The sequence below is a fragment of the Oreochromis niloticus genome, linkage group LG20 (genome assembly GCF_001858045.2).
Source record: "Oreochromis niloticus isolate F11D_XX linkage group LG20, O_niloticus_UMD_NMBU, whole genome shotgun sequence".
Lineage (NCBI taxonomy): Eukaryota > Metazoa > Chordata > Actinopteri > Cichliformes > Cichlidae > Oreochromis > Oreochromis niloticus.
Window position 1 is genome coordinate 18,507,942 of NC_031984.2, and position 21,579 is coordinate 18,529,520.

Genomic DNA, 21,579 nt, shown 5'->3' on the forward strand with positions numbered 1-21,579 from the left:
AGTTGCACCGCAAAACAGGCTGAACATGCTCCTGTATGGTTGTTTGGTTTTTAATTCTGTATTTTCAATTTTAAGAAGAGCTACATTAGCGCTTTTCCCCCCTTGCATGTATACCGAGTACTGCGCAGTGGAATTCCTGCCTTTCTGGGCTCCTCCTTTCACACCACACCTTTCTGTGAACTCTCCCGACCGGGCGCGGTTCCGAGGGTGGAGTTATACCGCCACTGCTCCGAGAACAACTACAACCAATCTGCATACTTGGCACGGCCGTTACAGCTGTCGGTGCACTTTTTATTTTTCCTCCGGGCCTGCGCTTCTCTGGAAGCCCGTTCAGTCGATCCGTTCACAAGAGGGGCGCCGAGTTGGGAAGATGATGGCTCCGGAGCCGCTGCGATCAGCGACGACCATGGGGGCGCGGAGGATACTTCGCTCGCGCTACCCTCCGACAACAAGTTGCGGTTGGGACAGCAGCGCGTGCTGGACCAGGTTCACAGCATTAAGAGGAGCAAGTCCAAACACGGCAAGAGTGTCAGAGCTCCTTCTCCTACAAGTATGGAAATAAGTTTCTACAACTATAATACCGCAAAAACCCAATGTGTCTGTGGGGCACGTTAACTGAGCGTTGTGTTACCTGGGTAAGATGCGTCACACAACTTCCATTGAAGTAGCACCGCTTAACGGGCTCGACATGCTTTTTTTTTTTTTTAATGTGCCACGTTTTCCTTTCCTTTTTATTTCTTTCCTTTTTTTGGTTTTTTTGTATAACTTCACAGGAGCAGTATAATTTGTAGGTTGAAAAGTAGGGGTTTAAATATGTTTCAAGTCTATTTGGTATCAAAGTGACAGTTTTGTTTAAAAAAAAAAAAAAAAAAAAAAAAAAAGACCCGCAAGGTGACACTAGCGAGTTCTAGCAGGCGTGAGAATGGTGTAACGACGATTGCTGACGTAAGAATTTCTTCTGAAAATGGGGTGAAACTGGGCTAGGAAGATTTTGCTTACCCTTTAACAAACACCCGATTGTAAAGGGTGAGAAATCAAAGCCGGAGTTGCCCACGCACCTCCGGTTATCAGGTTGCCTTCTTCAGTGTGCAGCTCCTTTTGTAATGTTTAAGTTACTTCTAGGTATCTTAATTACCTTCAGTTTTTGTTTGCTGTTATCTAAAAGGACGTGTTCACTTGTAACCTCCGTGGGAATGGCGTGTGTGACACTCAGTAATAGTGTGTGGGGGTGTGTTTTTTCTTTTTGTCATTATACATATATATATTATATATATATAACACAAATTATTATTATTTTGTAAAACTGTGTGTCTCTTGTATCTCAACAGGTCCACCTCTGCAGTCTTTCACAAAACAAACAGATTTTGCCTCATTCAAGTATTCTCCATCCAAAGCAAATGGCAACTTCCACCGCAGCAAGTCCACTATGTCGGCTGGCACCATGAAAGAGGTAATTTCAGCAGCGCATTTTGTTGTTCAGAGCACAAACCTCTTTCCCAGCAACAGACGCCGTGAGACACTTCACCGCTTGTGCTCAACATGTTTTTTTGCTCATTATGTTCACACAGAAAGCTTAATTTTGCTGCTTCCCTGTTAGCAAGGTGGCTGCCACAACAGATGGATCTGCATATTTGATTGAGAGCTGATTTTACTTTATTTTTTTTAAACCAGATGCTCTTTCTTTAAAATTTGTGTCTCTTGCTAGTCTCGTACTAGAGATCTTTGCTCATGCCTATCAGAGCCAATAATATGAATAAATCTACATCATATTAAAGATACACTGCTGAATTTTTTCTAAACTAAATGCCTTTTGGTTTCCAGCTTCTTTAAACAGATAGATGCAAGATTGTTTTTGGTTATCTTGTAATTCTCGACAAGAAAAAACAAAAACAAAAAAATAGATGCATCCCCAAATGTCTGGCCATTTCCAATGTGTGCTTTTACAAGTCAGGGTGTGTTTGTGTGTGTGTGGCATTTCTGTGCCCCACCCTTCAAAATGAGGGGGTTTATGTTTTGAAACTCAACTGTGAGAAATTTAGGGTTGATGGAGCAATTGGATGCAATCTTAAATTCAAGGAGGATGCCTATTAGTCCATATGTTAGTGTTGACACCAAATGGGAGGGCACGCTCAGTCACTGGTGATTTACGACATTGTTTTAGGAAATGATGATACTGGCTGATGACTCTGTAGCTACATGGGTCTCCTGGAGTTCATGCCTGAGGTAATCTCAATCGATACAATGTTCTCTCGTACCGAAAACCCTGAAAAAAATATGCACCTTTTTTGCAAAGGCATTTTTTTTCTTCTCACAAACCGGAGTGTATTTTTGCGCAGCACAGCGCTGGTGTTAATTTGTTGTTGTTTTCGAATGTCGTTCTGTGAGTCTTGCCAGGAGCAGTCAGGGTGAAATAACTCATTTACAATACTGAACTATTAGAAATTCCATGGCTGAGTGGTTTGTCGCTGTGTGTGTGTGTGTGTGTGTGTGTGTGTGTGTGTGTGTGTGTGTGTGTGTTAATATTTGTTTGCTGCGTGTTGTCCTGATTTGATCTGACAGTGAGTTGAGGAATGTCGAGGGAGTGCGGTGATGTGCTCTTGCTGATGAAGACTCATAATCATCACATCATGAAACACTTAGGTCGCAAGGTCGTTGCCAAATAATCCACAGAACAAAAATAACACGCAAGTTACTTAGTTAAGAAATTGTATCCAGCAGTTTGAATACAACGTGTTATCTAGTACAGCATTTACAAGTACTGCTTGAATGAGATAGCTTACGAATACAATTATTTATGTCTTTATTAAACGAAAACCTAGAAAAAAGTATAACAAACTGAATTACTCACAGTTTTTGTGTTTGTGCAGTTCTTACATTTTTATTAGCTGAATTTGTCAACTATGCATTACCATGTTATCATGAAACAATCCTGCCCATTAAGTTGCAACATTGCACGCAGTGGACGGACAGGGCCACAAAGATAGAAGCGTTAATGTCTTTGATGCAGATAACAACTTTTTTATGTATATCGGAAGCCACCTCAGAATCTGTTAGATTTTAGATAGGTGTAGAATAAAGTGCTTGTATGACTGGGTATGAATGGGCTCCAGGAGGTGTGTTATATAAAACGCTTTGCGTGCTCAAGTAGAAAAGTCCTACATAAGAACCAGCCCGTTTACCCTTTTTTTTTTTTTCAATTTCTTTTGCCGCTTTTTTTTTTTTTTCCAGGCAAGTTCGCTAACCTGTTGACGTATAACTCGGTGCTGTTTGATACGGCTTCTTTCTGGCAACACCACATACAATAAAGTTTTGTTAATCCCAGGTATAATCTCTCCTCATAACAGAAAACAATAAAGCCATTTTTTTTATTAGTATAATGCCAGAATGGAAGCATTGTGTTGTTTGTCTCTGTATTCTAGACTTGCTGTGCTGAATTTGCATTTGTCCACATTGTCCTGTGTATGAAAGGTTCTCGTGGCTCACTCAGGCTGTAGCCGCATGAAGGGAGCACTGTGAGAATAAACACACTATCCCCTCTTATCAAGTGTACTGTTGACATATCTTTCTTTCACCATGTTTTTTACTGCCTGGTATCATGGCTGACGTATGGATGGTAACTCAGCAACCAGTCCGGTTAGGAACAGGAACGAGCTAAAGACCAATAAGAAAACTCATATGTGTGTGTATCCGGAGCACCTGCTTCACGTGTAGCAGGTCCTCATTCCTAATAAACTCTGCGATTCAAAAGAGTGAGCTGAGACTGTTTGGTTTTGTGGTCGTGTAAAGGCAAGGTTTTTCCTGTCCTCCTTTCCGTATTATTATTATTTTTTTTTATTTTTTTTCAGTTTTTGAAACAAACCAATAGGAGACAAGCATTTAATTGGGTAGATGACTAATCAGTAAAGCATTAGTGAGACATGTTGGGTCCTTACTTTATGGGAAAGCTCGCCAAGTGTGTTTTTATATGTGAACAAACGCACACACTGCCATGCCCATGCACACACAAACTACACTTCATAGATTGCAAAAATAAAAGGATAATAAATGAACTCTTAAATGATGCACAATTACGAGATTAAGCTGGCAATTACATCAAAATCATGAATACAGGTTTAGCAGGTGCTCAGTCTCACTTGTGCACACAAAGCTCCTCTGTTTGAAATTGCTCCAATGTATTATCAGTCTTAGAACAGAAATGGCTTGGGTTAGTCTCAAATGACGGATATTTTGTTACATTAGCATGTATGGTCGTTTGCTTTATTCTACAGGTTTCCTCAGTGTAAACCGAGAAAAAGAAGGACAGGAAGCGGCATGCAGGCTTTGTGTCAGATGAAATTTCCCTGTTTTGTTGTGGAGTTTTGCAGTGTGTCATTTGTATGTTTTCAAAGTTTGTAATCCTCTGGAAAACCAACAATGCAAATGTTGCTTGGACAGTAAGTAAATCTCCTGCGTCAAACATTCTCTCTCTTTTGACAATGCAGACGAGTCGTACTCTATCCACTAGAAATTCTGGAGGAAGATATATGAGTACCTCCGGTGTTTGGGAAGAGCAAATCAATGCCTCCACCTGGCCAAAGAGTCCCAATGGGATAAAACCCAGTAAGAGTGACCCTGCCTTGGCTCCACCTTTTTCTCCTGCCACTGGACCTAGCATGGTGATCATTTTGTGTTTTACATTTTTTCTGTTATGCCTAGTTCACATAGAAGTACCAAAAAAATGTTCTAAACTATTTTTTGTTGCTTTCTAGAGAATAAAAGGACAGATGGCACAGGGCCAAAGCACCTTTCAAACTCGAACAAACAGACACAGTGTTTCGTCAGGGACTAACGGTAATGCGATAACCAGCAGCCAGTCACGCATAGTCCGGATGCCCTCCACCCAGTCTCAAAATGAGGGCAAGATGGGTACCATGAAAATGGAGAATAAATCAATGTAAGGTCACCTTTCTTTCTGGCATTAAAATGTAGCTTATTATATATTTTAAAACTTGAAATTAAATCCAGACTGTTTACCAAACTCAGAAGAGCGCATTTCTTTTCGAATTTCCTACCCTTGCTTACATTCCTGGGTGTGTTTCTCCAGGATGAACATTCCAGACCTGACCCTGAAGGAGGCTGTAGAGTTTTTGAGTAGCAGTGAGGAAAGTTACCAGCAGTGGGGAGCAACTTTCATCCAACACACCACCTACACCGACGAGTCTGCCAAATCAGAGGTCCGAGCAGGCACACAAAAGATTACTGTACATGCTTATTGTGAAGATAAACATGCACATGCTCACCAAGCGTAGTCCTTTTTTGCAGGGATTACCTTGTATAGTACAGGGTTATTATAGTTTTGTATTTTCTAATTAGCTGTTATTTTTATTATATCTTGACTTGCTGTTTTTAATTCAGTTTAGTTTCAGTTAGTTTTGAGAGTAATGAGGCTTTTTAAGAAAAAAATTCACTTCAGTTTTTATTGGTTTCCATCCTCAGGCCAGAAGTTATAAGAGAGAACATCCTGGTACTTTTTTACTTAAAAAAAAATATGATCCTCTCATGTTCCCATACGCAAAGCTTATGCACACGTGTGATGCACTTTAAATAAAAATGCATGAGCATCTATTCGTTTCTGAAAATAGGTGAATATAAGCAATGCTAATACATGATTTACATACTACTAATTAATAAGTAATGACCTTGTAACTAATTTTGCTTTCATATCACATCAAAAAATTCTCTCCACTTCTCTGCTTTGTATTTCTGTGTTGCAGGTTTTCCAACTCGGGGGTATTCCTACTCTGGTGACCCTGCTGAGAAGCGGTAATCCTCAGGTGTGTCAGGTTGCTGCTGGAGCTCTGAGGAACCTGGCGTTCAAGAACCAAAATAACAAACTGGAAGTTCAGCGCTGTGGTGGTATAGCTAAGGCCCTTCAGCTGCTAAAGGAAACAGATTCTACTGAGACCCAGAAACAAATTACCGGTAGGAACTTTTACTGAGATAGAAGACACTGACATATCTAACAAATCCCCGCCCTTTTTTAAAATTTTATCTGAACTTTATTTTGAGAGTTTTTATTAAAATATATAGACAGGGTGACTAAAGGTAACAGGTAGTTGTTAGTTTATTTCACATGGAATCAACTAAACCTGAAGAAAAAAGTGGGTATTTTCCCTTGTCTTCAGGGATTTTTCTTCCTTGTTGTATTTTATTTTTTATCATTCAGTACGTTTTAGGTCTTATGGAAATAACTTGACTGCAGTTTCCTTAAAAAATTTGAGAAAATTTGCCTTTTAGAAGGTCCTTGTCATCGCCTGTGTATTAGACATGCAGCTTGTGCATTTAGTAGAGAAACAGAAATGAAGTAGTAGTGATTCCAGTAATAATACAGACAAAAAGTGAAATAGAGCAAACCAATTTGATGATGGATGAAATGCCCATAATATCAAATGGACTGTCTGGCTTTAAAAAAAAACAAAACAAAACACCGGTTGCATGTATTCTCCCCTTGGTTGCCATATTATAGGCCTGCTGTGGAACCTGTCCTCTGCCAACGAGCTGAAGCAAGAGCTTACAGCTACAGCACTGCCCGCCCTAACTCAACATGTGGTGGTGCCTTACACAAGCTTGTCAGACACCGGTCCGAGCAGCTACATTGACCCCTCTGTCTTCAACTGTGCCACAGGGTGCCTGCGGTAAGAATAGGTCTTTGTCAAGGATTTGTAATGCCAGCGATCAGCCAGTTAATATCTTTTATACAGTGGCTATAAAAGGGATTTATGTATGTTATAACATCTGTTTTCACTTAATTTAAGGGATCACGTATTTGCTCTTTTTATATGTATGTACACGCTGCAATGATGATTTAATGGTGGTTGCAGGAACTTGAGCTCTGGTAAGGATGGACAGAGGCAGACAATGAGAAGCTGTCCTGGCCTCATCGACTCCCTCATGAGTTACATGAAGTCCTGTGTGGCAGAGGAAAACCCTGATGACTCGGTAACCACTTAAACACACAGTTAACTCTTTTATCACCAACAATTCAACGTTTTCCCATCAGTTACAAGTATTCATAACTTTTTCACTGGTAGTCTAATGATTCCCATATAACAGTACATAATCAGGCAGTGTAGCCAAAATGGAGAGTTTGTTTTGTGTACTATCGTCATCGCATCAGTAAAATCAGTAGAGCTGAAACAGTTGATTGATTTTTCAGAGACGTCAGTGACAGAAAGTTAACCAGTAATCGATTAATGATAATTTAGCAAATTGGTTATTGGTATTTGTTGATATATTGATTATATTGTTTTTGTCATTGTAAACTGTCTTTCAGTTCCGCTTGTAGAGCTAATCAGTATTGAAACGGATGCATCACCAGCCTCATAATCATTGGGGCCTTCTTTGTCTTTGTGGCTTTATTGTTTTTCTGGTTTACACCAGTTTGTTTGTTTAAATTGTGCGTGAGTGAGGGGTTTTCTGTTTTTGGAATCATATCTTGTGACGAATCCTTGTGTAGTCAAAGTTGTACAACATTTATCTTGCGTCTCTTACAGAATGTAGTCAGTCCAGATTCTAAATTTGTCTTTATGTTTGTTTTCTTGAAACCATACCCATGTGAATGTACGTATGCTCGCTAAACTACAAGCTTATTATAATTCTGTGTGTATCTGTAATTTGTGGACGTTTCAGGTGTGGGTGTGTCCTTAATTCTATGTTTATGTTAATGCAGAGTTTACACAGACTTCATGAACTAAAGCATGTAATTGGCGAAAGTGCTTTGTGTGTTCTGTAAGGGACAGGCAGAGATTAGAGCCATCTCACTGCACAAACAACATAGAGAAACGTAGGGTTACCTTGAATACGGCTTCCCATTTGATCCAGTTGTAAAACGGTGACCTCATAATAGTATATAAACACAAGTATGTAGTGTTTTTTTTTATGAAACATGCAAACAAAAAGCACCTTTATATTTACTATTAATTATGAATTGATGACTGTTATTAGATTGCAGTATTTCTTAGGCTACTGTAGTCTAAATATGTTGTCAGCAGCCTGAAAGCATGTCTATTAAGCCTTTCATTTTTCAAACAATTTGCTCGATGTGTTTTACTAGTTGTGTGTTGGCCTGTTGTCATTCTTTAATGGCTATACTGAAAAAGATAACATTTACATGAACCAAATGTTTGTCAGTTTTTATTTACTATTTTTGCACTTGATACAGTAAAGGTTGTAGCTTCTCAGACAAATTTAACCCCCTGGGCTAGTGTCAGTCTAGTGTCTTACGCTAAAACTGTTGTCCAGTTCATCAGCAGATAGGTCTGCTATGCTGTTTATGAGTCATAACAGACAAAAGTATGAAAATAAAACCTTTAATGTACTTTTTAATGTGAACTCGCTCCTGTTCTTTAGTCCTTGGAGAACTGTGCATGCATCCTCCATAACTTGTCATACAAACTGGAGCAAGAGTCCTCTGGGAGTTTCAGCAACTACAACCCAAGTAGAGATGCCCAACCTGAGAAAAGCCCCACAATTGGATGCTTCAGCCCTAAGAGCAGCAAGGCGCAAAAGACGGTGGGCATTAAGCAAAATGCCTGTAGACTATTTTGTTTGTTGGAGTCTGTCATTTAAACTTCGCTTCTCTGCTTCTCTCAGTTCTCCTTTGATACTGTAGATGCTAGCCCCCCATCAGGTGTTAAGTGGTTGTCCCATCCTAACGCTATAGACACCTACCTGTCCCTCCTGGAATCGTCCGAGAACAAAGCCACTCTAGAGGCCTGCTGTGGTGCTCTGCAGAACCTCACTGCCACCAAGGGAAACGTGAGTACAAAGAAGTTAATTATTAGGATTATGGTGTTACTCTGTAACTGGATTATCTCAGGTTGATTTATGAAAGAGGAAAGAAAAACAAGAAAACCTCTTGACTACGTTTTGTGAGAAAGGGTGGAGTTTGTAGATGATTTTCACTTGTTTTACAACACAAAACATCTACACATTAGTTAACCGTGTAAGTCACAACATAATGTAATGGGCTATTGATCATATTTATACATATATACATGCATGTTTTTCTGATCCTTTTAAAAGAAACTGCACATGCAGCAAATGGCAAGTTGTCTTGTGGTCGTAAAACCCATGTGACATTCATATTACAATCGATATAATTCCTTGCCGTTTAACTCTTTTGAAAAGTTTTTTCAAGCCTCTTCAGGCATCAGTTCTAAGGTTCTGTTTTTCCCCTTTGTCCTGTGCAGAGCTCTTAAACCGTCTTATCGTTTTCTTTTCTGCCTCACAGTGTAAAGGTGAATCTTGTTCAACCTCTAGCAGTTATTCTCCCATATACAGCGATGTGTGGTTTTGTTGTGTTAAAAGTGAAGAACGCTATATTCCAGTTATTAGTCAAGATTAACTGGTGACAGCAGTATTTAAGAACAGCTTCAGCTGGCTTAAACTTTCCTCTGCCAGCTCCTTAGTGCAGATTGTGTATAACGTATCAGTGTGGGAATATTTCTGGAGAATTCACAGCGAGTGGCGATCCAGCCTCCTCCACACTGGCCTTAACTAAACAGAGATTTTCAAGTAATGAGAATATGTCTGACACAGAATGTTTCCTTCTGAAGCAAAGAGCAACTGAGGCCAGTGTCCCAAGCTGATTCTCCCAACACTGTCTAGAGTTCATGTGTGAAAATGGCACATGGTTACAGACACTACTAAACATTCTGAAGTGGTGCTCATAAGTCTCATATTTTTAAGAAAGGCCTTTTTCGCTAATTCCGTTGTGGGTGTTGTTGATGTTTTTGCCCCTGTGTTAAATAAACACAAACATTAAATAAAGTGCCTCATAAAGGTTTTTTATTCCTCTTTGTAAAACCATTTTCAGGCGTCAGATGCTGTGAGCCAAATTTTGGTTAGTAAGTCCAGAGATCTGAGTCAATTTGGACCTCTGCTGAAGCCATCTAACCCGAAGCTTCAGAACACTGCCTTGTCCTTGTTGGGTAACATGTCTCGGACCAGCAGTGTGCAAGGCACCATGGGTAAGAAGTGGGATAATGATAGCGCACGAAAGACTTTGACTATCCAGTTTCCAGATATGCAAGTTTAGTCCACATAAAATTGATTTGCTGTTTTCTTTTAGCAAAGCAGATTTTGCCTCAGCTCGGAGAACTCCTGGAGGGTGGACCCTCTAAGTTCGGAAATTCTGACGAGTCTATAGCAGCAGCTTGCAACACAGTTGTAAGACTGATGTCGGCAAACAGTGACACCAGCAAGAAGGTCATCACTAATGCTGTCATTCAGTCACTAACTGACCTCAGTGAAAACAAGTGAGTGTTGTTTTTTTGTTTTGTTTTGTTTTTATATCATTTGCAGAGGTGGCAAGCTTCAGCTTGTTTCTATGACCGATGACGACTTCTTTTCTTTTTAGGAAGTTTACCAAGGGCAGTAACGCAGCCTCGCTGCTGCTGTACAGCATATGGCAAGACAAGAATTTGCAAAGCGCTATGAAAAAGGTAAATTAGAAAAGGGAGAAATGGGCTAATGGTATAGCTGAGAGTGCGTTTAATTATCTTAAGGTGACGTTTCAGTGATGTGCTAGTTCATGCTCAAACTTCCTTGCTGGGAGGGCCCAGCTTTATTGGTGGACAAATGGATGGGGGTTTATCATGACTCCTCAGGCTCTTCACTTTCCCTTCCCTTCTGCCACACCCAAAACATCAGTGAATAAAGAAACATGAGACTGGAATCCTGGTAGACTTGTTTTCAGTGCTCACTGTTTCATGCGGGAGGAGTAATCCGTGGAAAATTGGGGATGTCGCCCTGATGAAAGCCTGAGGTGGAGGATAGAAGGAATATGAGACATTTTCTTCAGATTCATGCACGAGTAAAAAGCGAAGCAGCTATCTTCACCTTATTAACACTATCAGCACTATTTCTGTCAAAGATTAATGCGTGTCACTAGTAAAGGAAAAAATGTGACAGATGAATAGAAAACATTTTTCACTCCGCTGCTCTGAGTTTAGAGAGCAGTACTCCTCACAATTATTGCAGGGGTGTGTTGCAAACACCACGTGTGTTTGTGGACTATTGCATCTCTGCAACATCTTTAACTGATGGGATCTATTTAACCCACAGATAGGGTTGACCAAATCAGCCTTCATCAACAACAACATAACCCAAGTGGTCTCGCGGCTCGAAGGACTGTGAGTGGGATCGGCAGCAGTAACTGTAAAAGGTACGATTCCAGTTTGCGTGGCTGTATTTGTTCACATTTTCAGACCAGTTGGGGTCAAAGCAATATGAAATCTGAAGACGTCTTTTTTTTTTTCTCTTTGCCACTCTCTTTTCTTTCTTTTCATTTCCCCTATGTGCTTGTGTCCGTGCTTGCAGATAGAAACCAACGTGTTCAGACACTGCTGTTGCCACACCCTTTCAACGAAGACAACAAAAAAAGGGAAAAAAATTATACTTTTTATTAATAACATCTGGATAGAGCCTGACAATTGCTGTTCATTGATTGATGCATTGTACATATTATAAAGGATAGAGTGCTTTTAATTTTACAACTAATCCTGTGGTCTGTGTGTTTGGAAATGTTTGCCTGTATCTAAGTAGGTAGGCTGAGAGTGCTTTTTAGACGTGTGTGTAGTGTGTGCTGAAACTGGCTTGTTTTAGGCTGCAAGTCACCGTACACCAGACAGTGTGGATTGACAGTGTTACCTGCAGCAGAATGTTACTTGCGGCAATTATTTAGATTCACGAATGCCATCACTGTCAAATGTGTCTGACTACATAACTAAAAGTTATATACAGAGAGAGATCTGAGCAGCCAAATATGAAAGCTTTCTGACAAAAATGGAAAAAAAAGACTATTTGTGGTATAATTGCATTAAGTTGAGAAATCTGATTTAAAGAAGGTGTTGTCTTTTTTTTTTAAAGAATAATAATATATCCCCACCACACCCCCATTTTATGTTCTTTAGTGAAGGTAATAGATTTTCATGTTGAATGTACTAAGAATACATAAAGGGTTTTATAAAAAGGACCAACAAATATTCACTTTAGCAGTACTTTGATTTTCAAGGTTAGCAAAGAAGCACTATTTTTAATGTACATTTCTAAATGCACTTTTGTTTTTTATCAACATTCTGTCTCCTTAAAGAGTCAACATTTAAATGTGCTGTCTTGCTTTCTTTGACATTAATATCATGCTTGTTTGTACATTAAATAGAAGCTACAACTGGCAGTTGGTTAGCCTAGCATGTAGACTGATAACAAGCTCAGAGAATAACTCAGTAGTGTCTTCATTATTCATTAAACCACATAAAACAGAATTGTTGACAGTGGAGGTAAATTACCTTCTCCTGTTTCCAGGGTTTCTGTTAAACTAAGCTAACTGACTGCTGGTAGTAGCTTCATTATATACAGGACAAAGGTTATCCAACTTTTTCAAGCAGCTATTAGCAGTGTGTTCAGTTTTGGACTCTTAGTACTGAGTGCCTTGTCAATATTCACATTTTTTTTTTAAATGCTGTATATATTTCTTTTTTAAGTATTGTTTTGTTTTCTTGCGGGGAACAGGGGCATGGAAAGACTGGGACGTAGCACACAACATCTGGGCACCCATCACTTTGACTCACTCATGAACTATGTGTAGAAATTTGAACCAGCAGTAAATTATCAGTCAGCACTATGAGCAGTTAACTTGGTAGCTGGGTGCCGGCTGAACTCTGAGTGTTCTTTGACAAAATTCAGATAAATGTTGTGGAGACGATGAAGGGGTCGTGCCTTCTAACCAGCGTTTTAATGAATTATGAACTGTGCGCACCAGTTGAGGGAAGAGGAGCTGCTTTTACAAGTGTGTCATGTTTAATAGTTGTTTTTATTTAAAAACGGCTTACAAAGAGGTCATTTACAGGATATCTGCCATCATAACCAAACCGCCCTGTTTATTGAACACAGTTTTAAATCTTTGTAAAACTGAAATGCTTTTGGAAAAAACAGCATTACACATCACAAAACATACCTGCCATGAAACACAGTGGTAGGCAGCTATGGGGCTTTCCCAGGTTCGGACGGTACAAGGCAGGGGGATGTCTTTCTGCTTGGGAAATTGCTGTATTGAGGTTCATTTGATCAATGTCAGTATTTGCTTAGAATGTATTTTTTTGGAGAAATGTGTGTGTGTGAGGCGCATAAGTAGGAGGCTTCTCTGTCACTCAGAATAAATAAAACATGCCAAAAATATTGGGAGTTTTGTTTTTTGTTATTTTTCCAGCAGCAGCAACCTTTAAAGTATGTGCTAAATCTATGCATGATTTTCAAAACCGTGACTCACTGAAGTGAATGCGATATTCAGAATTTACTATTGTGAATTAGTAATTTTTTTTTCTGACTGTGCCTTTGTTTTCTGCTCCTCCTGATTCTGGATCAGGCAGGTTTCAACAAGGCTCTTTTGGTCACTGAGTAAAACACAGGCTTTTTTTTCTTTTCACCCTTTGAATCCCCAGAGGTTTGTGGGAAAACTGAGACACAGTTTGGCAGGGCGAGATCTTGTTTTTTGTTATCAGTAATAACATGACAAACCATTGTTGCTTTGCTGAGGAAAAGCAGTGGAAAAACATGACGTGCATTTTCTTTGCTCCTGTGACCAGTTATAAACCACATGGACATCATAAAGAAGTCCTCAGTGTCTTCTTGTGCATATTTTGAGTATTTTCAGACTAAATAACTGGCGGCTTTGGACTTGTATCTGCCTATTTGCTGAAAAACAGCAGTTTTTCTCATATGAAACTTGGTGATACACTTGAGAAGTTGAAAGGCAGTTACAGGACAATCTATTTCACAAGAAGGATTTTCCCATTTGCAATATGCATAATGGAAATTATTCATTCTTTTTCAATTTAGTGTGGGTGTGTTCATAGGTGAACCTTGGGTGGATGTCTGGGCGTCAGCCCAAAAAGCATCATGTCAGCTCCAGTCATGTTAGAGCCTGTCTTTCAGTAAGAGGATGTCTTTTCTTTAAGCTTTCTGTCATCGGGTCTTGCATGAGTTTTTTCATTGCCAACAAAGCAACACATGCACACTATGGAAGAGCAAAACACAAGTCGTTAAAGTGAGACTGTTTATTTACACTTTTAAATCCCCATTATCCTGAAAAAGTAGAGAGAGAGATAAGGCTGGAAAACTGGACCCAAGTTGTGCTTAAGGCAACATTAAGAAGATAAGTGTGACTTGGGTGTGACAGTAAAGCCAGGGCTTGGTTTGAGGCAGTGGCTGCATGACAGGGCTGATGATAATACTTGTCACTCAGCACATCAGCATCTATTTCCTCAATCCTCTCTTGGTCCTCTTTGACCTGTTGGAAAAAAAGAAGCGTTCGTGAGCCCAGTGATTCAGGCAAAACTGATGTGACACAAATAATGGCGAGGTTGCATAGTTAAATTTTGAAATCTTCCTGCAGCCTTTTCAAAAATAACAGTGACATCATGTTCTCTCACTTTATCTCTGACAGGTATGACAGCTGACCTGTGTGCCAAACCCAGTCAGCTCGCCCAGTTAGGACAAGGCGGCTGTGAGGTTGTGAATACACAATATTTTGTGACACTACAGGGAACTTTCCAGAGTCTGAAAAAAAAAAAAGAAGCTTTTCCACTTGGGCCTCAGAGACGGTCGTTTCTTAACATAAAGCTTCCCCCACAAACACTGGCGTGAGTCAGAGCAGAAGGGATTAATGGAAAATTCTGTCAAGTCACTCTAAGGGAGATGCATGACCTGAAAGTTCAGGGGCTTTCACTCATAGCTGCAACTAAAAGTCAAGCTGTCCTCACTCATCTGAGCCGCCTCGGGCCTCTCCAGTGGTGACCTGCTTTTCTTTTAAGTTCACTCATTTAATTATTATATATGATTTTTTTTTTTTTATTTCTCCTCACCTCTTAAAACATTTATTTGTCAATTATAAGTGATATTATTCTTATTATTATTTTTGGTTATTGTTACTAAGTGTCTTTCCCATTCCCTCGCTCTTTCTTTTAACCCCTTCTCACTATATTTAAGTTTAACTCTTAAATTCCCATGACCATAATGCTCACGTTTTCTGATGGTCGCTCACACGGTTCCTCAGCACATTAATCTGGAACGAAGAAAGCATTTATGTGTCACTCTGACCAGGTCTCACTGATGCCATGTCTTGATTTCTGCAATATGTTGAGCACGCACCTCATATTTCTGTCTGGTGAATTGGTACTGCAGATCAAACTTCTCTGCCTCCAACTGCTGGATCCACTCCCACAGCTCCTTAGCTTTCTCTCTGGAAAACAAATTATTATAACGAGAATTATTTTCATTGTTTTATTATTTTAATTTGTGTGTCGTAAAGAAAAAATGCAATAGCTATTGGGTGATATAATGAAACATGGAGTGGGAGAAATAATAATTTGATGCCCTGCTGAATTTGTTTGCTTACCTGCAAAGAAATGAAGAGTCTCTAGTTTTTATGGTACTGTTTGGTTTAATGGAGGGAGGCAGATTATTAACTAAAAATCCAGAAATAAAACCTCCACATTACCAAAACGTTATCAATTGATTTGCATGTCATGGACAGGAGTTCTTGATACAGATAGGGAGTTGAGATCAGGAGGTAGTGGATTGATTAATTTTTGGTTCATATTCGTCTCTCTCCATTAAAATGAAACTACCATAAAACATTTCTTTGTGAGTGAACAAACCTACAAATTCTAAATCATATTTTCTGCGTCTGAACCTACTTGAGTCTTTCCTGACTCAGGTTCTCGATGTCCAGAGATTTGCGCCTTTCATTCAGGATCTTCTTCTTCTTTTCTCTCTCTGTCTGCCTCTTGCCACTCCGTTTGTCTGTCTTTAAAAACAAAATAATTTCTGTTATAAAAGTTACTATTGTAACTTTTTGGAAACCCCCACTGTTAAAACTCTGCTGACTCACCAACTTTTGCATGTAACCTCCAAAGTGGAGGCTGGTGAGGGTTTTCTTTTTCTTTGCATCATCCTCTGCCCTCTTTTTGGCCTCCTCCTCCTCCTTGCGAATCCTCTCATCCTAGAGGACCCCGAGAGAAAGACGAGGTGAAATGTGTGCCACTTTATAAACTGTGTTAAAGCGCCTAGAACAGGACTCTACCTCAAGACGCTTCTGTCGCTCTTTATCTCGCTCGCTGCGAATTCTTTGCTGCTCTGCTCGCTCAGAGCGACGCTTCTCCTGAGCAACAGATCATCACATCTCATCAAAACAGATCCTAAAGCAGATCTGTAATGTTTGAAGTGGGAAGTGGTTTACATTTGACTGGTTATAGTGTGGTGCACTCACAATCCTTTCTTTGAGCTGAATGAGCTCTTCTTCTTCCTTCTTTCTGCTTTCGAAGTGAACCTCGATTAAAGTTTGAAGCTCCATCAGATCCTTCTCCATTCTCTTGCGATGTATATCCTGTTGGATTCAGTGACCCAGTGCTATGTTATGCTGATGCACATATTTGTTTTTGGTCCTAAATTGAAAGCAGGCTTAGAGAAAGTTAGAAATATACAGAGTGAAAGCTGTGAAGACATGTCTACTCCACCCTATGACCTGTACATATTTAACTCTACATAATACACCAGGATACAAAAGCCCATGCACAGTAAGTACTGTATTGTGTCACTTACATCAAAATCCACCCTCTCGCCGTCTGGGATCTTAGGGGGAATAAGGTTCGGCATGATAAATGGCCTGAAAAAACAGGAAAAGATATTAAGTTAACAAGCGTGGGTTAAATAAGAACAATTCAGTAAAAAAAAAAAATCAATAACTGGAAAATTTAGTTGTGATGACAGTTGGTGTCAAATGAGGATCAAAAACAATAAGCATGTGCCAAAGAAATGTCCCCTCTGTGTTTCCACGTGTTGCTGCCTGTTGCTGCTCAGAAGTACCTGCATATCTGTATTTTTCTACAAATCAAAACTAATGTTTCAGTATAGTTTTGTACAAACTGTGGTAATACACTATATGTAGACAAAAATTGGGATTTTCTTTTCTTAGTGCCAGACCAGAGAAACGCAGTCTAGAGATCTCTGAAAATGTACTTTTCTGCACACTGCATTTATTAAATTAAAGTAATTAAATCTGAACAATCAAGACAGCTGTTAAAATACAGCCAATTATGGTCAATTTAACTCTCAACACCAGGGGTCCCCAATCTCAGTCCACGAGGGCCGGTGTCCCTGCAGGCTTTAGATCTCACCCTGGGTCAACACATCTGAATCACATGATTAGTTCATTACCAGGCCTCTGGAGAACTTCAAGACATGTTGAGAAGGTAATTTATCCATTTAAATCAGCTGTGATGGCTCAAGGACACATCTAAAACCTGCAGGGACACCGGCCCTCATGGACTGGGATTGGGGACCCCTGCTCAACACAAATGTATTTGTAAAGCACATTTAAAAACAACTTGTGCTGAGAAAAGTGCTGTAGAAAAGGTGGAATGGAATTTTTAAAAAAGGCACAGGATACACAGTGAGGAATCAGACAGACTCAAATGCCAGTGAGTAATAAATTTTAAGTCTAATTTTAATAGATTTAATGAAGGGAGCATATTTGGCAGCGAGGGGAACGATGTTCCACAGAGTTTAAATCTAAGGGGGCGCTTCCTGGATTTAAAAACAAAGTAAAAACAAAATTACGTGTTGACTTTTGAGCTTAAGATGTTGATGTAGAAGGATCTTATCAAGGAACCTCATCGAGTTGTGAAAATTTAACTGGTTTGCTGCTGGTATGATACATAACAAAAGGATTAGAGTGGTGTCAGTCCTCTCTTTGGTTATTTATGCATCGTATGTTTGTTATTTATAACCATGCTATCATAGAACGTGTTTATCCGTGGGTGTTACTTACTTGAATTTTGGCTTGGCCTCCTCCTCCTCTGTTAATGAAAGAAAGTCAAGCAGAAAGTATGGATGAGTTAGTGCAAACCGCACATTAATAATGAGACCACACAAAAACACAAATTCTGCCAGTCTGCCTTGGCAAGTTATGGCAATGAAGTCTGTTTCCACCATTTGTGCTGATATTAATTATAAAAGTAATACAGTTTTTAATCACTTTGATCGAGCGTGATTTATATCAGGGCGGAGAACATCCAAGAACAACAGAGCCACAAAATGAAATTCTCGTTCGTTTACCTTCTCCCTCCTCTGCTTCCCCTTCTCCATCTGAAACCAAAATAATATGCTTGAGAGAGGGTTTGTGATAGCACATCTCAAATGACTGAGCATTACGCCACAGTAAACGGCAGTCTTTTAGTGAGTGATGATGGCCCAAATGACAGATGAGTGTAAGTGAGAAGAAGGGAAAGACTGAAAGAGAGCACCGAGGAAGTCGGGCGCTCATCTGTGAAGTGTTGCATCATGTGTCACATTGCATGAATGCACTCGGGACAAGCGAGACATTATCCAGAGATGCATGCACTGATAGCAAATGGTGCCTTACTAAAGAAGGTCTGGGATCAGTGACCTTTGAATGACCCAAATAATTATGAGTGAATACCATAAAAATTTTAGTTTAACAGGCTTTCTGCAAAAGATGCAGCTAAGTTCTTTTTTTGTTTTCGTAATAAGACTAGAGCACAGCTAAACTAGCTAGACCATGCTCGAAAACAAAAAAGTCGTCCAGCCAGCTGATAGACCCAGAACAGTCTCCTATGCTGCCAACTTGGTTAATTAGACACTGAACTGGAAAAAGGGAAGGGTGTAGTCGTGGGTTGTTTTTTTTTTTTTGGCACGCCAACAAGTCGCCTGCCTTTTGTATTTTGGAAAGTGACAGCTCACACAGTGTTGATTTATCAGTATAAAGGAGCCAAAAGGTGAGAATAAGTCTAACATCCCTCCCATTTCAAATGATCTGGCAGCGGGAGCAGGTGAGACACCGAAACAGTGAAAAACACCTAGTTCTGACTAAGAAACAAAAGCCTTGGGGCTGGGAGCGACTGGAGGACTACTCTCAGCCCAGCTGGTGCTTCTGGTGTGACTAAGAAAAACTGCATGCTTGATCCTCAAGTGCAGACTGTCACATACCAAAGTGAAATGTGACTGAGATAGCACGTTATCTCCCTGCCTGACTATGAGTGATGGTTACTGGTAAACTACATTACTCATCGTCACTGTGTTGTCAACACAGGCCCAAAGCTATCATTTCTCCCATTAAGTAATCGCTGACAAATTCCCTGACCCAGACTTTACTTTTAATAACGTCTACCTTGTTCTTCGTTGGCCTCCTCTTCTGCAGCAGGCTTGTCTTCCTCCTGTGGAGCCTCTGGTGGAGAAGGAAGCAAATAATGACTTATCACAGAAAAAATGTTAACTGTCACTAGGTCTGAATAATCACTCTCTCTGATCAATAACCTCTATTAGTACAGTCACAGGGAAAGAAACAAGATGAGTCATCCTGTAAACATAACTGATATCTTCTATCTTGTCTGATTCTGTTGAATGTTTTGTTTCCACATTGTTGTGTTTTGTTTTTCTTGGACTGAAACTGCTCTATAAACAAGCAGGCAACGAGCAAACACGGTATATGGTTTCCATATCAACAAAATCACCCTCGAGGTTGCTATCAATGAACTGTGCTGGGAAAGAAAACAAAACATTAAATCTGCCCAAGTAATACCTTCCTCCTCCTCCTCCTCCTGCTCCTCCTCCTCATCTACCCCTTGCTCCTCTGATGAGCAAAGCAGAAAAGTAGTTAGCAAAGCGATGAGCAGTAGGTGAAGTAAGTAAACAGAGTAAGTAATTAAAGTAATGTAAGGAGGTTAAATAAATAAGAAGAATAGCTGAGCAAGCAAAGTAAGTAAGCAAATACATCAATGAATCTCTTTCAAAGTGAGATTAATCACAATTACTTTAAATGCAGTTATAAATGAAGCTCAGTCACAGCTCTGTTATTTATCCCAGAGACTCTCAGGATAGCTGCTGTCCACCACTCCTCCAAATCACACTTGATGTGTGCTATTGAAACGTGACAAAAGCATTCATCAATGACCTTGACACTCATTTATAAATATCGGCGCCTAAGCCGTCAGTACCTTCAGTGGCCTCCTCTTCTGTGTGGTGCAGCCAGGGAAACCGCAGAGAGAAACATGTGAACAATCTTTTCACATAATCAGAAGTGCAAACGCTACAAACTGTTGTTTCTAGCACACAAAGTCATACCAATTATTCATACTAACTTACGAGTAATCAGAATATAAGCATTTGATGAGCACGTTGGACGTTTGGTTCGCTCATTTTTAATCCAAATTGTGATCCTTACCTAAGCCACACCAAGCTGCAACAAAAAGGAATAGAAAAGAAAACTTTCTGGCAGGAAGCCCTTAAGGCAAACCTTTCCCACTAGCAATTCCTGACTTCACATAGAATTTGTGTTTTTGTGTTACATTATAATTAGACTTACCATGAAAAAAGTTTTACACCGTAATTCTGTAACTCTCACACGTACATATAATAACCTCCTCCTACACTTGACTAGGAGTTGACAAACAAGCAGAACATTTACATTTGATTTATAGATGATCTTGACATTTCATTCAAACTAGACACAATTAGCAACATGTCTTTACATTCCTCTTAAATCCTTGTAATAGCACATTGAGTATACAGTACAGCAGTTTTGTTTTTTTACATCACGCTCGTCGGATTAGCCAAGAGAAAGCATTTGCCTGAACAACAGGGTTTTCATTTTAACCGCTGAGCACATCGTTCACTGCTGTGACTGCACTGTGTATGATGAGTCATGATGAGAGGTCTTACCTTCCACCTCCCTGTGAAAATGAATCACATAGGCGCGTTACTATTATGATCAAAAAGACAAATGCATCACAGTATAAAATTATCATACAGTTTGCTGCAAAGAAACTATGTGTCAGTGACAAATGGTGGATGTACTCTCGGGATACATTTAGAAGTATTTTTAAGTAGAAACAAAATCCAACCTACTCCTCATACTCCTCCACCACTTCTTCGTTGTCTGACATGATAGGGCGCGTTCAGGTGTGCGGCAGCAAATCTGATTACTTAGAACAAAATGCCAATCATGAATTTTCCCCAGATGATATTCTCTTTCACTTTCTATCCAAATCAATAAAAACTGCAATGTTTTCTGGTTAAAACACTTTCTTTCGTGTGCACACGTGTTACGTTACAGTTAGTAAATCGTACCTGAGGCTCAGATGAAGGGATGAAGAAAGAGGATTTGCAGCACAAGACAGGTCCCGCTTTCACTAACGGGAGCGTGGGGTGAGTGTCAGAGGGTGAAGGACGGACTGTGTTGTGCGGATGAGGCTTTAGGACCCCTTGTTGTGTTATTAATAACTTTCTAGATAGCATGTACTCTCCATTATCACCATTTCCCAAAAAGGCCGCTGTGTGCATGACTGTGGGCTGCAGAGCCAAAAAGATCACAGACAGCTGATTCACACACACACACACACACACACACACACACACACACACACACACACACACACACACACACACACACACACACACACACACACACACACACACATACATTCTGGTTTCCTTGTATGGCACCTTGTTGTAGACGAAACA

At 39.9% G+C, this 21,579-nt stretch overlaps 2 protein-coding genes across 10 annotated transcripts; one reads left to right on the forward strand and one right to left on the reverse strand.

Annotated features, from left to right (window-relative positions):
* Positions 1-54: 54 nt before the first annotated feature.
* Positions 55-13,218, forward strand: pkp1a (plakophilin 1a). The gene is made up of 15 exons (XM_003448269.5): positions 55-550; positions 1,329-1,450; positions 4,482-4,655; positions 4,749-4,933; positions 5,084-5,213; positions 5,754-5,961; positions 6,506-6,674; positions 6,861-6,978; positions 8,389-8,550; positions 8,632-8,796; positions 9,857-10,010; positions 10,112-10,298; positions 10,400-10,484; positions 11,107-11,206; positions 11,362-13,218. Exons 2-14 carry the CDS (start codon positions 1,427-1,429, stop codon positions 11,176-11,178), a joined length of 1,833 nt encoding a protein of 610 aa, XP_003448317.4. The 5' UTR covers positions 55-550; positions 1,329-1,426; the 3' UTR covers positions 11,179-11,206; positions 11,362-13,218.
* An 863-nt stretch (positions 13,219-14,081) lies between these two features.
* On the reverse strand, positions 14,082-21,314 carry tnnt2a (troponin T type 2a (cardiac)). Of its 9 annotated transcripts, none has more exons than XM_025901491.1 (16): positions 21,187-21,314; positions 20,965-21,041; positions 20,779-20,789; positions 20,055-20,069; positions 19,640-19,690; positions 19,229-19,285; positions 18,157-18,186; positions 17,870-17,897; positions 16,642-16,705; positions 16,310-16,426; positions 16,124-16,201; positions 15,932-16,042; positions 15,738-15,847; positions 15,190-15,280; positions 15,063-15,103; positions 14,082-14,329 (listed from the first exon to the last, which is right to left on the reverse strand). In XM_025901491.1, exons 2-16 carry the CDS (start codon positions 21,000-21,002, stop codon positions 14,296-14,298), a joined length of 876 nt encoding a protein of 291 aa, XP_025757276.1. In that variant the 5' UTR covers positions 21,003-21,041; positions 21,187-21,314; the 3' UTR covers positions 14,082-14,295. The 9 variants fall into 9 exon arrangements, with proteins under 9 accessions (XP_025757276.1, XP_019205340.1, XP_025757277.1 ...); XM_019349795.2 differs by having other exon boundaries at positions 20,055-20,072; XM_025901492.1 differs by having other exon boundaries at positions 20,965-21,034; positions 21,187-21,292.
* Positions 21,315-21,579: the final 265 nt, after the last annotated feature.

What these genes read in the sequence shown, in the direction of transcription:
- pkp1a (XM_003448269.5), top strand. Translation starts at nt 1,427, where the DNA reads ATGTCGGCTGGCACCATGAAAGAG. An exon ending in AGGAAAACCCTGATGACTCG is followed by an intron (nt 6,979 to 8,388) that starts GTAACCACTTAA and finishes CCTGTTCTTTAG; the next exon opens with TCCTTGGAGAACTGTGCATG. An exon ending in CAGTGTGCAAGGCACCATGG is followed by an intron (nt 10,011 to 10,111) that starts GTAAGAAGTGGG and finishes GTTTTCTTTTAG; the next exon opens with CAAAGCAGATTTTGCCTCAG.
- tnnt2a (XM_019349795.2), bottom strand. Translation starts at nt 21,002, where the DNA reads ATGTCAGACAACGAAGAAGTGGTGGAGGAGTATGAGGA. An exon ending in GAGGTTACATGCAAAAGTTG is followed by an intron (nt 15,848 to 15,931) that starts GTGAGTCAGCAG and finishes TTGTTTTTAAAG; the next exon opens with ACAGACAAACGGAGTGGCAA. An exon ending in CTGAGTCAGGAAAGACTCAA is followed by an intron (nt 15,281 to 15,737) that starts GTAGGTTCAGAC and finishes TTTGTTTTCCAG; the next exon opens with AGAGAAAGCTAAGGAGCTGT.